This window comes from Diabrotica virgifera, chromosome 3, assembly GCF_917563875.1.
Source record: "Diabrotica virgifera virgifera chromosome 3, PGI_DIABVI_V3a".
In the NCBI taxonomy this organism is placed as follows: Eukaryota; Metazoa; Arthropoda; class Insecta; order Coleoptera; family Chrysomelidae; genus Diabrotica; species Diabrotica virgifera.
The window spans coordinates 69,304,844-69,322,461 of NC_065445.1; the positions used below are offsets into that span (position 1 = coordinate 69,304,844).

At 33.9% G+C, this 17,618-nt stretch overlaps 1 protein-coding gene across 3 annotated transcripts in view; it reads left to right on the forward strand.

The window, feature by feature from the left end:
* LOC126881124 (RING finger protein 207-like) overlaps positions 1-17,618 on the forward strand; it is a 63,792-nt gene that overhangs the window by 19,742 nt on the left and 26,432 nt on the right. For 2 of the 3 annotated variants that reach the window (XM_050645181.1, XM_050645183.1), the window contains 8 exons: positions 1,021-1,200; positions 2,792-2,996; positions 5,900-6,041; positions 6,104-6,216; positions 7,662-7,938; positions 12,245-12,395; positions 13,148-13,289; positions 16,972-17,161. In XM_050645181.1, coding sequence (XP_050501138.1) covers positions 1,021-1,200; positions 2,792-2,996; positions 5,900-6,041; positions 6,104-6,216; positions 7,662-7,938; positions 12,245-12,395; positions 13,148-13,289; positions 16,972-17,161 — 1,400 coding nt within the window. The remainder of the gene's footprint in view (positions 1-1,020; positions 1,201-2,791; positions 2,997-5,899; positions 6,042-6,103; positions 6,217-7,661; positions 7,939-12,244; positions 12,396-13,147; positions 13,290-16,971; positions 17,162-17,618) is intronic. The other variant, XM_050645182.1, reaches the window with a different exon arrangement.

Here is a 17,618-nt window from a genome sequence, read left to right on the forward strand (position 1 = left end):
ATTTTTCATGATCGACTACTTCTTCTTCTTCTTGACTCGCTTTACAACTCGGGGTGAGTTTTCGCAGTATCCACTATAGTCCTCTATTTTCTATAATCTTGCGCTTCCATTTCCCATTGTTTTACCCCAATCCTAGATAAATCGGCTTAAACATCATCCTTCCATCTTTTTCTGGAACGGCCTACTGTCTTCTATCTGGTCTGGTATCTAAAAAAATACTATCTTTAACACTCTGTCTTCCTCTGATCTTACTACATGACCTGCCCATCTTATCTGGTTAGCTTTTATATGTCTGACGATGTTTTCAGTACCACACAGTCACCAGTTCAGCATTACGGCGCCTTTTCCAACTCCTCTCTTCATCTCTTTGAGGGCCAAATATCATTCTGAGAACCTTACTTAAATACCAGCAGCTTATTTATTTCCTGCTGATGTAGAGTTCATGTTTCACTTCCGTATGTAACAACTGAGCGAATAATTGACATGTACAGTTTTAATTTAGATTTTCTTTTTAGCAGCTTAAATCTTAATAATTATAGGGAGTATAATGCTCTATTTCCCGCAGCTATCCTTGCTGAGACCTCTTTTTCTATGTGGTTGTCATCTGTGATTACCGCCCCAAATATTTAAACTCTTTTACTACTTCGAAGTTGTGGTCATTACTAGTTATGTTCTGCCTAACTCTTGGTCTTGGATTTTTGGTTACGAGCATGTATTTCGTCTTCTCTTCATTTATTAGAAGGCCCAGATTACCTGTTTCTCATCGAGTTCTGAAAACACCTATCTCACGTCTCTTGTAGAATGAGGCACTGCATCTAGATCATCAGCAAAGGCCAACAAGAGTTTTGATCCTCGATTCGCAAATCCCCTGTCAGCTCAGATGATATTTTACTTATTGCATATTCTAAGGCCAAATTGAGTAGCAACGGCGATAAAAGTCCTGATGATCTGATTGACTAATTGTCTTTACATTATAGTACATTTTCATTACGTTATATTAAAATACGCTTTCTTTTACAGTGTGCCCTACATGGAGAACACTATATAATGTTTTCTCCGCTGCAAAACACTATGTTGTGTGTTAACTGCTTCAGAGACCTACCCAATGAAATGCGTACACAATGCGTCGACATCGATACTGCTCATGCTCAAGCTGCAAAACGCTTAGAAAGGGGTCAAAATGCAATCATGGATTTACAGGTAAGTGGAAAAGGGTTTCAGTAAAATCAGTTTTAATAAAGCTGTAGTTATTTCTGTTCTATACATATTAATAATATGAAGGTTTTATGATAGATGAGTTGAAATACATATGCAAGCATATTATTAATTACTTGTACACAAAGAAATCCTCGTTCTGTAACATTCTGTAACTGTAACATTCGAACTACCACAGAAAGTTGGGGGGTTAATATACGTTATTTAATCTTCAAAAATCTAATATGCAAACTAGAAGGGGATGGCAAAATAATTCAGGAAAGATTTATAAGGCGGCAGTGAGGCCGGTTATGACTTAACTGCAGACCAAGAATTACCAAGAAAATAAGACGGTTTATAGAAACGTCTGAAATGAAGATTGTCAGGGATATCATAGGGACAGAAAAAAGATTGGAACAGCTACGTAAGTGGAATGAAAAAGTTGAATAAGTAGGTGAAAGTCAAAAAAGATGGAGTGATAAGTTGTATATCTAATAAGAAGCCACCCGAAGACGAAACAGCAAGTCGTTCAAGGATGTATGAAGAAGAACGAAGAGAAAAGTGTAATATCATTTTATATGAAACAATAGGGCTTTTCAACAACAGTCATTTGTTTCGAGCTTCTTTCATGTGTCCTATAATATTAAGATATCTACGTCATACGTCTTTGGTTTATATCATTGGTATATACCAATAACGTATGACGTAGATAAACTAGAAGTCAAACAATAAGGAATACACGTAATTTTCCCCTTGTTGCCATATTCTAAATTTAAAAAAATATATAGGGAATAATCAGATCTTTTTGACATGCCATTCCTATTACAACGAGCATTTTATTGGCTAGAATTAGGGACGATTATATATGACGTCATTATTATATTTGGTCACAGATGGTAAATGGTAACTGACGTCTGTCATAATATTGGAGGTTAAAAATAATGTCAAATTATTGTTTTCAAATTATATTTTATTTATTTAGTTTATATTTTAACAGTTTATTTTTTCACCAACTTCACTTCCCTACCCTATCCTTGATTGGTCTTGTTGTATGGTAGGTTTAATTAGGCGTTAATTCTAAGAAATGTTGCTGGCTAAATGAGCACAGCTCACAAAGGCCATAAAAGAAGAAGAAAAAAAAATAAACAAACAAACATCTTACATAACCTTATATCGGACAGTGTCAGTTGGACACTTATAGTAAAGATAACTTTGTTTCACGCTCTTAAAGACAAAGAGAAACAGGGTAGGCAGCTTTGGTAAATAAATATGTGTTTTTTATTTGGCAACAGCGCTGTCCTGCCAAACTTGACGGTAGCGAAAAAACTAATATATGAGGAAAAATTTGTTGAATTTGTTTGCCGTTAAGTTTGTACCGGTGGGTTATGATGTCATTAAATCTATGACGTGCATTCCTAATTGTTTGACTTCTAGTTTATATTAATATTAAACGACACATGACAGAAGCTCGAAACAAATGACAATCGATGAAAAGCCCTATAATTATTTAAAAAATATATTAAGCCACATTTTGATTGTATTGAATCAATTTTGGTTCTTTACCTTTTAATACGTATTTAACATCATGCATTTTAAGACATCTGTGAGGGATGGCATAATCGCTCTGAAAGGCCTGATGGACGAATTACGAAGAAACATGGACAGCGAAAAACATACCATCAACACTTTTTGTCACGGCATGCAAGAAGCCATGGCGAAAACTCACGCAACAATGATTATGGAAGTCCAACGACAATACGAAAGCAAAGAGAGAATCTACAGAAGCCAGTTGGTTGTATTGGGTAAGTGAAATATTCGTACAGAAATTATTATAGTCCAATCATTTGGTAGTTTTACCTGGAAAGTTTTCCGGGGAGTTTTGAAAATTGATAGTGTTACAGATTTAGGTATGCTCTTTTCAAATTTCAACTTTGCTACCTCGTATCTCCGCCGCTCGCGCGCCGCCATATTGGAAAAATGGCGCCTAATAACAATTTTTTGGGAATATCTCCTTTCCGACGCATTTTACGAAAAAAACATTTATGTACAAAATTAAACTAGAAAAAATTTCCTACAATTTATGTATTTAGGTATAATTTTTTTATAAAATCAATCGTTTTGTGTGGCGTACGAGCGCCGCAAAGTAGGTACATTTCAATAGACATTTTGAAAATAAACTCATTTCCACACCAACTGGAGGTCGAGTAAGCGGCGCGTTTTTTTATTGTGGTTTCCTTGTAGGCCTAATCCACACGTTATGTATTTATTTAGAAATTTAGCGAATTATTACAAGTTCCACTAAAATTTGTGCATATAATGGAGCATTTTAATCCAGTTTTTCTGTATCCACAGGCTTTCTGACATTTTTTTTACATTTACAAGAAATAAGTTTCAATAACGATTGAGCATCGTAACAGGAATTAGTGCATTTTTATTTCTTCTCCATCCCCTTTATTCTGCATTTCTCTAATTCTCGTACCACTGCTGAACCTGGTTCGGAAAGAATGTTGTAGTGCTACGGTTTCTGTTGGTGGTAGCGACGCAATATTAAATTTACTTTTATAATATAATCAGCATATTATGCTGATTTTGTGAAGCATACATACAGTTGAGTCCGCGAGTCTTTACCCGTGCGTCATTAATACCTGGCGAGATAAAACACATACTTTTTATCTAGCATCATTCTCTTCCACGCATGAAACTCATGACAAACCAGCTGCCGTTTGTTATTAAGTAAAAACACATGCTATTTTTATGAACCATCTAGACTCAGTGCATTGAAAAGGGATAGGTACAAAAAAGACGATTCGGTATGTTTTCATATTTTAAGCACAATTTGTTTGACGTTTCTGCTTTGTTTACTTTTGTGGCTGTCAGCCAGTTGAATTTTTTGCGGTTTTTGTCGAATTTTTGCGTTTTGAAGTTTCTTTATATTACACAAACAGTTGTTTTCACAACTAATTTTATATTGGCCTTTGAAATTTTAAGGAAAGTAGTAATTATATTTTGGCAATTAATATTTAAAACATACAAAGCTAACGTCATTCACACAGTAAAAAAATGATTGTGTTTAGGTTTCCGTCAAAGTGAATAAAATAACAAAAATAAAATATGTTAATGAATTTTTTATAAATTGTTTATTTAATTATTACTCAATAATAATAAAAAAGTTTATTAAGCTACTTCAAATGTAGCTGTAATTCTGCACAAAAATTTTGCGAATTAAGCAAAACTTACATTTGACATTCTATATATTTGATAACGTCAAATAATAAAACCCGTAATCGGAACAGTAGCCACTTTCTGTCACTTGTTATTGCGTGAAATATATTTCCGACTTATTTCGTATGCTTTAAATGATGACGCACGGGTAAAGACTCGCGGACTCAACTGTATCTATATTTGTTTAAAGACATGTCTTTCTTGCTGTTCACATCACTGTAACCGTATAATTGAAGGAGGAAACGTTCTCCGGCTTTAGCAATGATCTCTGGATCAACGTTTAAATTTTTAAATACCTCAATACCCTCGTTCAAGTCAGGATGTTTTCGGAGTACATTAATGGATTTCATTTTTCCTTAGTTAAACAGTGCACATGTACCACAGCCACTGATGGCATGCAAAATAACATATGATCTGCAGCTGTTGTATCTATGATACTTTCAGTGGAATATATTTGTTGGGAAAGTTTTCCTTTTCCTGGTTTGATCGCGTACCTAGAGCTGTGAAAAGAATCTGAAGATCTATATCTTTGCCGACCATTATTACGGTATCGAATGCTGGTGAAACATTTATTGCGGTATTGATGATTAGCGTATCCACATCTTACGTGGCTTGTGAGAACTGAAATTTTCCTCTTCAAATTTTGTCTTTAACATTCTACTGAGGCGGTTCTTGTTCACATCATTCCCCAGGAATTGGAGAACTCCAACTTGTGACACAGTTGAAATCATTGTCTCGTCAAAAAGTATGTCTACTGAAGCAGCTATTCGTGATCGTTGGGATCGCTCCGCTTATTTGGTGCTACGGTTTACTATATCTTCAGGATATCCGTCGAATACGATTATGGTATTGGATTTATATTTCGATCAAACGTACATGATGCAGTTACTACAAATAGATGAAAATGGTTCACCGCGGTGACTAGGTGGCCAAATGATTCGGTGTAATACGGCTGCAGTAGTAGAATATTTTAGAAAAATATACGAAAAACACGTGGTGGTGTAGATTAATAATACTTTGTCACGCTGGTACAATTTGACAAGTGATAGCTGGCGGGTGACCTTGCGCGAAAATGCACAAGGAGAAATACACAATACGAGAAGGTCACCCGCCAGGTCTCGCTTGTCGGATTGTACGCGAATACTATTGATTTTACAGAAAAAATTATAAATACATAAATCGTAGGAAATTTTTTCTAGTTTAATTTTGTACATAAATGTTTTTTTTTTCATAAAATGATTCGGAAAGAAGATATTCCCAAAAAACTGTTATTAGGCGCCATTTTTTCAATATGGTGGCGTGAACGGCGAAGACACGAGGTAGCAAAGTTGAAATTCGAAAATAGCTTACCTAAATCCATAGAACTACCAATTTTCAAAACTCCCGGAGAACTTTTCAGGTAACCCCCTTTTTTTGATCAAATGACTGTACTATTGCAATACATATTTGAATTTATTACTTAAAACATTTTTGATTTTATTAGGTACCGTTATGCCAGTATTACAACTGCATTTGGTTCTTTGTACAACCTTCACAGCTGCTGCCAATAAGTACCAATTTCTAGAACTGTGTCCATCTCTTATAGAAAGACTCTCTGCAGTAGGAAATCTAAGTCAGCCTGTTAGGTAAATCAATTATTAAATCAAAAGTTATCGTTTGATTTTGTGAATTTATATATTTGTTGTAGATCTCTGCAATCGTCGCAAATTAAGACAAATTATAGAAGCGAATTCGCTCAGAGTCTTGAACCTTGGATTGGACCTGCTGCTGTAAGTCAGCATCAGTCAGAATTGGCTGCTAGTAAGTATTTTATTCATTTTGTATGTTATTTTTACGATATTACACAATAAACTTGATTTATACTTATAGACTAAGAGCTGGAGCCGAAAAATCATCGTCATAAGTAATAATAAATAAAGTCAAAAGTGCTTTCCTGTGAAATGCACCTATTGTATATTGATAATTATGATCCCTTGCAGGCTGACACCGAAGTGGATGCAGGAAGTAGAAATAAGGAGTTAAAATGGAAAATTTTCAGACAAAAAATCGTCATCGATAATATGCTTACGAATTTTCCCGATTAAACAAAATTCCAAAGGGCTGACACCTAAGTGGATACAAAAGCGATGGCGAACAAGGATAAAGAGGGGAATATCATGGAACAAAATACGTTGTGTAACCACTTACGTCTACTAATATGTCATGACATGTTAGAACATAGTTGTTTGGATTTCAAACCAATATTGTTCGGCTCTAGCTCTCCGTCTATTAGTCCATTTACTCACGGTTTTTGCTCCGAATTTTAAAGAACCGCTTGAATTGACATGAAATTTAGCAAACACGTAGCTAATATGTTAAAGAAAAAAAGTGATATTGTGCCGATGTGTGCTTTCGCACTGAGGGTGAGTACAATCCCTTCTCGGGGATGAAAAAACATAAATTCAAGATAAGTCCTGAAGAAAATACTTTTCGATTTATTTGCGAGTGAGTAACAAATACACCACGTTTTTAGACAGTTTTTCGCAAATAACTCAAAAAGTAAGTATTTTATCGAAAAAATATTAGGAAAAATATACGTCTTATAAAAAAGTAAAAACAACGGTATGTATGAAGTCTGTAGACCCAGTAGAAACAGAGTTGTAGCTAATGAAAAGTGTGTTCATATTATTTCAACGTCAAATAACCAAAAAATAATGCACTTTTCGGGGAAACTCATCACATGTTTTTAAAAGTGTTTAAAAAAAGCTTTGTTTTTTTTTTAAATGTTTCTAGCATCAAAAGCAAGTTACGCTCAAAATAAAGTTGGTCCCTTTTTTGGTAAAAAAATCGTGAAAACTACCCCCTAATTAGAATTATTCTTTACCGCTTCACAAGTGCCTTTACTTATGTATTGTTTATATGATCTGTAAGTTTGATCGGTTCAAAGTGCTTATTTTTGAAAAAAAATGCCTTTTTTTTTTCAAAATAACTTAAAAATTATTAGCGATCCCAAAAATCTCAAAGGATAAAAAAATGTAGGTTTTGCATTTCTGATTATATTGAATTTTTTTTTCTGCAAGGCTAAAATTGGGTAAGATATGGCTGTTCAAAATTTGTATACACTCGTGATTAGTGACTCGTTCAAGCCCTTTCAACTACAGCCCCTTCAAATATTCAAGTACTGTATTATACATTTTAAAGAAACTTTTAGTTCTATTCAACGCGTAACTCATCAATTTTTTGTTTAATCATAACAATATTTCTAGCTTCAAGAATGTACGATAGCGTCCCGCCAGCTACCAAGAAGCAACAAACTGCTCTTAAGAACAAGCTCTTGGATGGAGACAGTTCATTTTCCACTCATTGTCGATCATTTGAATCCCAAATTAGAGATCTCAATCAACAGTTTAATTCCATCAAGGAAAAAGTTGGTGAATTGCACAAAGACATCAGCGCCCTGCGAAAGGCTCAAACTCCACCTTTGGCGACACGTTATGAGATGCTCATAAGGGAATGTTTACATTTGGATCAAAGTTTGGAAAGGTAAATTTGTATATTATATACAGAGGTCGGCATAAGTCAGGCAACAAATTTGCATTAAGAGAAAAAAATGTAGCATCAATATTTTCAAAGAAATTACAAAAGGGATTCGAGAAAAGGTTACTGTAAGTGTTAAAATTGAGGCCCATCTTGATTAATGTATTTATTGCAACGTTTCGCAAGGGAGAGGCAGGTTCGGCGAAGTACGTCAAGCTGTCTGCGAAGATTTTCAAATTCTTCTTCAAATGCAGTTCGGAAGTCGGGAAGGGTGCGTAGTCCTCTTGTATAAACGAGGTTCTTGAGAAGGCCCCACAGAAAGAAATCAAAGGGGATCAGGTCACATGACCGTGTCGGCCACTCGATGATTCCTCGTCTGCCTATCCATTCTCGAAAATGAACATTAAGGTACTCCCGCACACATGCCACGTAGCTCGACGCCCACGTACTATCATGACACCGACACAACTGTCTGAAGCACGAACATCATCATCAACCCATAGTCGTCCACTGCTGAACATAGGCCTCCTCGAAAAACTTCCATTCAGATCTATCCTGCGCTGCTGCAATCCAGTTGGTACAAATCCTCTTTATGTCGTCAGTCCATCTTGTGGGTGGTCTTCCCGGGTTTCGTCTATCCGCTCTCGGTCTCCATTCCTCTCAAGATTTTTTTTGGTCCACCTATCATCTTTTATTCTAGCGACGTGTCCTGCCCACTTCCATTTAATTTTGGCTATGTGTTTTATAATGTCTTCTACACCACTTCTACGAATTTCTTCGTTTCTTAACCTATCTCTTAATGTTATGCCCAACAATGATCTTTCCATTCTATATTGCGTCACTTTTAGTTTTCGTGCAGATGTTCTTGTTAGAGTAAGTGTCTCTGCGCCATATGTAAGAACAGGCATGACACATTGATTAAAGGCTCTTCTTTTTAAGCTGATAGGTATATCACCTTTAAAAATATCACACAGTCTTCCATATGCTACCCAGAGTTATTCTTCTTAGCAGCTCAGCAGTTTGATTGTCTCTGCTAATTTTTACCGCATGTCCAAGGTATATGTAGCTGTCAACAACTTCAATTTTGACATCTTCTACCTTTAAAGGATGGCTCGGAACTAAATTCGTCATCATTTTTGTCTTTTGTTAATTAATATTTAGGCCTACTTTACTTTGCTGCATCGCTGCATCAAAGCACGAACATGCTTCGTTTTAATCTTTTTCGACAGCTTTGCCAGACTTATGAGCATTGCCGGACTTCTGCAGTTTTTTTAGAGAGCGTTGCCTGACTTATGCCGACCCCGTAGCTTTCGACGTTCTCTCTGACGTCATCTTCAGGGCTTTCGGGGTCTTAGTCTGCTGAGCCCCCAGATACTACACTGTTCTCTAGACACTGCACTACTGTCCAGTGTAATGTCCAGTGAACAGTGTGATATCTGGGGGTTGGATGGATGCCTAAGAGGAGAAACTTTTTTATTTTTGATATTATAAAAATGAAAAAAATGTTATTCTTGATATTATACATACTTGATATTCTTGATACAACGTATGCTTGGCAACAATGTTGAATAGAACAATTTACTGAATTATTTTAAGATATTGTTTTTAACTTAAAATAACGTAACGTAAAGTAAAAATATTGTAAATGCAGTTATGTATTAAAACTACTTTTACCACAAATATTCAAAATAAATATATTTACTAACAAATTATCAGTAGTAATTGCAGGAGAGCTCTAAAATTATCGATTTGTATCCTGAGTGACAGTTTTAATTTCACGATCCCAAGGGGAGTGAAATTCTGTCGAAAGTGTCACGAGGGCAAAACAAATCAGTAATTTTTAAGATCTCGAGTGTAATTCGGTAATATTATTTCATGAATAAAACTGTCTTTTTAAATCATTTAACTAATATTTTATTGATATCTTCGCTTGAATATTTGCTAAACCTGTTCATGATGGTCTCTCTGACAAGTTGTAAAATATTAATTGTCATTAATGTCACTGAATGTTCATTTTTGCGTAGCAACGAAGGGCATCTGACGTAATACTTGGCGACTGGAAATTATCGAAAAACGTTACCAATATTAATATCACAAGAGCGTGAGAATAAATTGACTATATTGCAACAATTTTTCGAAAACTTGTTGCCTGGCAATAGACTATTGCCGAATGGAAACAAGTTTCAGAAAGAAATTGGAGCATTATTTTCCTATTTATTCTTACTATCGTGTGATATTCGACAGATTATTTTTTAATACTTACACGTATAAAATTCAAGTCTTTGTATAAAAATCATTCAGTGACATTTATCCCAATTAATGTGACACAGATTTTTCAACTTGTCGAAGTGAACAGTACAGTTTAGGAGACGAAGATATCAATAAAATATTAGTTAAAATTATTTATAAATACAGTTTTATTCATGAAATAATCTTACCGAAGTACACTCGAGCGCTTAAAATTGCCGATTTGTGTTGTCCTCGTGACAATTTGACATTAGATGCAGAACTAAAAGTTTATTATGGTTTATTTTCTTAAATGTGACAGTTGTCAAAACTAGGAAACTCGTAAATAAAGAGAAACAATCTACCTAAAAATATTCCCAGTATAATAATCTAAGTAGGTAGAATATTCCAGTTAAAATAATAATCTGATTGGACAGAATTTAACACGTGATGAAACATCTTACTACACGATTGGAAATTAAAATCATTAAAAAATAACCGTTGCAATTTTTATTCTTGTAGGTTTCTATTGGTCAGAATCTCTATGAATGAAATAATCAGTAAATATATATCACCGTCGCGTCGTACATATCGCACCCTCAGTGCAAGACTGCAGTAAGTCAAAATAAGTAAGTTTCGAGATAAAGACGATTTTGTTTATTTTCGTGCTAATATCGGTGAAATAAGACACAAGTTTTAAGAAAAATTAACATTTAATTATGATTTTGCATGCTTTTCAGCCTATATTACATTAACCAAAAATAGAAATTTAAATAAAATAATATTAATGCAAAAAAATAGGAATTTCAAAGTTAGAACACTTTTGCACGGAAAAAATTGTTAATCACTACACATTTAGTATTAGAATTTCAAAGTTACAACAGTTTTGCACGGAGAAAATTGTAAAAAGTGTAGACACATTTACTTTTACAGTGAAACCTTTGTTACCGGCCATCTGTACTAACGGCCAGTTTAAAAATCCCCAAACCAATTATGTATATCTAGACTACAGAAACTGGCAATACCGGTCACCTTTCTATATCGGCCAATAGTTCTTTCATTTTTAGTGGCCGTTGCTGACAGGTATTACCGTAGTTGTTGTCCTCTTCTCGTACATCATCTTGTGCCAAAATATTTTTATAAAAACTATGGTGGTCTTCTGGTATCATACCCGAATGGCATAAGTAGGTATACCAAATCTTTCTTTTTGGCCATTTGAATTTTTGGCTGTTCTTTGGCAAGTTTTCTGAGAATAGATATTTTTGACCTCTCAGTATTGTCAATACACAAGTTTTAAAATAACTGTTTTTCCTTTCATGAGAAAAAATACTTTTTGGTCGTAAATAATTAGTCTTAATTTATGTGGTTTTAATCCAATCTAACAAATAAATGGTCAAACGAAATCGCACACATCTTATGGAAAATAAATATAATATCACACAAAGGACATAGAATTTACATGAATAGATTGGTCTCGAAAATCTTTGTTTATTGTCTCAGCTGTTAATGGATTACGTAGACGCGCTGTATATTAAAATTAAGCACCACAGATATAGATATTAAAATAACAAATATCTTACTTTTTTCATTGCTTGTTATTGCTTGTTACCGAATCCGTTGCATTGTTCCGTGCAAAACTGTTGTAACTCTGTTACATTAGAGTTACAACAGTTTTGTACGGAACTTATGTTCAAAAACGCAAAATAGTTAAACTGTTGTTGTTGTAATATTTAGCCCATTAAGCATTTGAAAGTTACTAAAGTTTTACAGGGGATAGACATGCATGTTTACAATCGAATTCCATGATTACTTCATTTTCATAAAATTTTGAGTTACTGCAGTCTTGCACTGAGGGTGCGATATACATAATTGAATTAACAAAAACACTAATATATTTTTTTCACATTGTTTATTTGCACTGATACGTAACTTTAGCAACTTTAATTAAAAATTAAGCAACTAACCTCAGAACTTTTTTCGGTCGGTGTGCGCGCCCATTGTAAAAATTCACTCTCCACATTTTTCACAATCGCGCCTAAAGAAGTATAACTCAAGAATATAGATTAAGATTGATAAACATTTTTAGACAACAAAAGGAGTTGGATAGAATGGCCTCTGCGTTCGATGCCTCTTGGGAAGAACAACTATGGAGATTACGCGTTGAACAGGAAGTTTTCAGCTGTCAAAGAGCCGACGTCAATACATTAAGAAACGAATTAAAGCATATTAGTCAGGTTGTATGTTTAATTTTCTATATATATTTATACCCTATTAAATATTAGTAGTCTTTCAAGTATTTATTGATTTTTCATTTAAATTTTTGTATTTGGTACTCAAGGTTTCTTGGATTTCAGGATTTCATTTTTTTTATTAATACATAATACAAAAATATTTTTAATTTAGTTTTTGCAAGTACCTTCAGACATTTTTTTATTTAATTATGAATAATTTTACAAATACAATCATAATAAATAAACTAAATCCTTACACTCACTATTTAATTTGTTTTTGCATTTTGTACGTATAAATTGCGTCAAACACCATCCATTAGAATAGAGTCAGACAAGGTTGCATACTGCCCTCACGTAGGTTTAATTTCTATTAAACGTGTTATTTGAATTTAGACATGTTTTCCAATTATTCTGTTTTAAGTGGAAATATCTTTTAAGTACGTCTCTTAACTGATCACATATCTTTCAACCCAGTACGCCTTGAGGAGCATATATTGTACACGAATATCTACTACATTCAGCCCTTGATGAAAAGCGTACATTTCACTGACATTTTTATTTCACGGGTTTTTACAACTTCAACAACTGTTTCATTCCTTTATCAGCCATAATACCACTCCATTTCTATTTTTTTTAGTATTGCTTTTGCTTAAATACCACAATTTTTATCCCTCACTTAGCTATTTTGCCCTTTTCTCTTCGTCTAAATCAAGATGAAAAGCGTATATGTATTAGTTAAACAAATAAATAAATTTTAGGTAGCAACGCAATTAGAACCTTACATACGAAGTTTAACACCAGCTCAACAACAACAGCAGCAACAACAAGGTCAAACTGAACAAACTCAAGTTAGTCAGGCTGAACAGGCCCAACATTTAGCTTCTCTTTTGGAACACATTGGTAAGTTATAGAATTATTAATCAGGGGAATATGCAGATTGAAAAATTTAGGGTATGATAGCAGGCAAATTTTCCAACTCTTCAGCGATTCAGTAAAGAATGATAATAAATTTCAAACGACCACATATGTACGTCTAAGTATCCTTTCAGACTAAGACACTTGGTGTCTGACACCGGTGTCCCCCACCAGTGTTCAATTGCAGCAAAGCATTGGGTGTGTTCGGACAACCACAGCGGCTGACTGTCAGCACAAAGCAGCTTAGTGGTTGTATCCAGCGCTGATAGGAAAAGCTTAGCAAATCTCTCAGCGGCTGACTTCCAGCGGTGTCCTCTGAACGCTATCGCTTACTCAGCTGGAAATGATCATTTTGATCATTTCCGCTGTGGTCGTCCGAACGCACCCATTGTTTTAAACGAACGACTACAGACGAGACACTTTGAGTGTCTGTACTAATAAAATACTTAAAAAAAAATTAATCAAGAAACTTTTAGCGAAATAATAAAGGTCTAGATATTATCCTTGGTACAGTTTCATGCGCTTTATTTCATTAGGAGCATTTATTAACAAAACTTTTTTTCTAGTACAACTAATCAGCTGTAGCTATAATTTTTCCTCTAGTCTTTCTTTACTAGTTTAAATTTTTCGTCGGTATCTCTATTCAATTGTTAATATCTTATTTTGTACTCCATTATGTGTATTACTTTATGTGTGATTAATGTTTTTTTTTTCTTTTTATTTTGTAGTCATTCTACGTATTTCTTTCTTCGAAACTAATCTCAGTTTGTTCTCCGTTGGGGTTTCATTTTTTGCATTTTTCTGAATTTTAATCTAATTTTTACTGCTAAGGGATTATTCCAAATTAATGTCACTACTCACTACTTTGATAGGTTTTGCAGCTGATTACCCCATTTCTAAATATTTTGTTTATATTGTTTTGAAGATAAATATTTTCTTGTGGCATCTTAATGCAATTTTGTATTTTTGGTGGCGATAAACCACAAGTTTACTTCAAAATTAAGTTTATTTGAAATTTTGGAAATCGTCCGAATACAAAACATTAATAAATTAAACAATTTTTTTTTGTTGCTTGGTAAAAAATTCTTCTAATAATTTAATTTCAATTCAGACCTATTTTAAAATGTATATGTCTGAATGAGTCAGACAAAAATAAATTATTAGAAAAAATTTTTACCAAGCAACAAAAACAAAATTTATTTAATTTATTAATGTTTTGTATTTTGGTAACGCTTTCCGAAGTGGAAATCGAAATTTCAAATACTTAAACTTAATTTTAAAGAAAAATTCTGGCTTATCCCCACCAAAGATACTAGTTTTGTTGTATATTTGTAATTGTGACACAATTTGTGGGATATTACTATACAATACAATTTTTGCGTTCGGTCTCCCATAATGATCTTGAGGTTTTTTTTTTGGAATATGAGAGCCTCCTCTACATTATAGTAAAATTTCTCTAGTTCATCATCTAATTTGTCTGAAGTTGGAGCATAAACGTGTAATATAAAAATCTAGTCGTCATTATTTGCCAGACAACCTTTTACATATTGTATATTTTAATAGTATTCCAACGTCAAAGTATTTGTTTTCCTCTCTTACTGAGTGTAGAAGCGATTTCTTTTAGTTGTTATTAGGCACCATTCTCCTTTCCAAGTTACCTCACTCCTTCAAAGAGAAATTCCACAAGGGCATTCCACTGGATTTACCTAAGTTAAAGACACTCGAGAACACCTGTTGAATATAAAACTAATCTAGGGAATTCAATATTCCACTATACATATATGTTTTATAGATTATCGTTAAGTTCGACAGGGTCAAGTGGAAACACTTATGGTGAATACTAAAAGAAGTAGGCGTACCACAACACCTAATTTCACTTATAACTAAACTATTTATATGAACACACTACTGGATCGGTTAAAGTGCTTGACACACTTTCAAACGAATTTCAGCCAGAACGGGGTATCAGACAAGGATGTATACTATCTCCACAATTATTCAATATATAGGGTGTCCCAAAAGTAGTGGAACGGTCGAATATTTCGCGAACTAAACATTGGATCAAAAAACTGAAAAATACGTGTTCAATCATTTTCAAAAATCTATCCAATGACACCAAACAACAACCCCCACTACACCCCCTGGAGGTGGGGTGGGGGGTAACTTTAAAATCTCAAATGGAAACCCCTAGTTTTTCTTGCAAATTTGGATTCGTTACGTAAAAGTTAGCAACTTTTATTCAAGACATTTTTTCGAACTGTGGATAGATGGCGCTATAATTGGGAAAAACAATATATCCTGATACCATAGGTAAATTATAGAAACGGTCTAATATCTCGAGAAATACACTTCCAAATGAGAAACCAAAAAAAAGGTTTTTAATACTTTTCGAAAACCTATCGAATAACACTAAACATGACCCTCCAACCCACCCCCTGGAGGTGGGGTGGGGGGTAACTTTAAAATCTTAAATAGCAACCCCTACTTTTTATTGCAGATTCGAATTCGTCATGAAAAATTAAGCAACATTTATTCGAAACATTTTTTAAAATTGCTGATAGATGGCGCTAATAAATCGTATTTTTCCAATTAAAGCGCCATCTATCAACAATTCTAAAAAATGTTTCGAATAAATGTTGCTTAATTTTTTATGACGAATCCGAATCTGTAATAAAAAGTGGGGTTGCTATTTAAGATTTTAAAGTTACCCCCCACCCCACCTCCAGGGGGTGTGTTGGAGGGTCATGTTTAGTGTTATTCGATAGGTTTTCGAAAAGTATTAAAAACCTTTTTTTTGGTTTCTCATTTGGAAGTGTATTTCTCGAGATATTAGACCGTTTCTATAATTTACCTATCGTATCAGGATAAATCGTTTTTCTCAATTATAGCGCCATCTATCCACAGTTCGAAAAAATGTCTTAAATAAAAGTTGCCTACTTTTACGTAACGAATCCAAATCTGCAAGAAAAACTAGGGGTTTCCATTTGAGATTTTAAAGTTACCCTCCACCCCACCTCCAGGGGGTGTAGTGGGGGTTGGTGTTTGGTGTCATTAGATAGATTTTTGAAAATTATTCCACTACTTTTGGGACACCCTGTATATGGGGAGCATATTATGAGAAGAGCACTTGAAGGATGGGAAAAGGGCATCTAATAAATGGTCATAAAATAAACAACCTACATTTCGCAGATGACACAGCCCATCTTGCAAATAGTCAAGAAGAGCTGATTGATCTTATAAGACTGGTCGAAAAGGAAAGTCAAATATTTGGTCTGCAATTAAACATATCAAAAACAAAGATCATGATAGTGGATAGACTACATAACAATCATCCACACATAACCACAATTGACCGGTTTGAGGTTGTGAGCTCGTACTTATATCTGGGATCATTGATCACAAACATAGCGTCATTACATGAAGAGATTAAACGTAGATGTGATCTAGCAAAAGTTGCCACATCAAAAATGGCCAAAATATGGAAGGACTGTCAAATTTCAAGAGCGTTAAAGATGAGGTTTTTCATTTGCATTTCGCATCGTATGCCGTTATTGTAACTGTTTCAGATTTAGTCATCTGAATTTGAGGTCAATTTCTCATTCTCAGAACAAGACAGCCAAAACTGACCTTGTAGAACTAGAATTGCAAATTTATATATACTTTTTAGGTTTATTACAACAGTCTGATTCATCCATGGGAAAAATTCCTCGTTCTCGTAGTAGAGTACTCGGTCAATTACTCGAGAAAGTCCGTCCTAATGTTCAAGAAAGAGAACGGAGCAAGTCTGCCGGTCAAGTAGACAAGCCTCTGACTACTACATCCCAAAAAGCGACACCCAAAAAACCGTTTATATCCAGGTAAGTAATAATCCGTTATTTTTCGAAGTTTTACTCTTCTGATATAAGAAAGCCGATCTCTGTATTTATTTACTACTCAAAAGAAAATGCATCATTATCATTACGAGTATTACTAGTTACTTTTAATTATGGAAAAACATGTATTTAACCGTTATTAACTACATACTATAATATAATTAATGGGAAAACTGAATTTTTAATAATGTACAGATTTAAATATAAATTTAAAACATATATAAAATTGAGGTTATGTAATTATTAGTATAGTGAAAAGTAATTTGAATTATACAGACAAGTATATATTACCAGTATAACTCCAACAAAATATTTATTAAAAGTCACAACACTAAGTTTTGTCAATAACTAATTAACTTATTAATGTTAACACACTATTGAACTGTTGATGTACACAATAAATTTGAGTTATGAGAATGCAGCAGTGAATAAATAAATATAT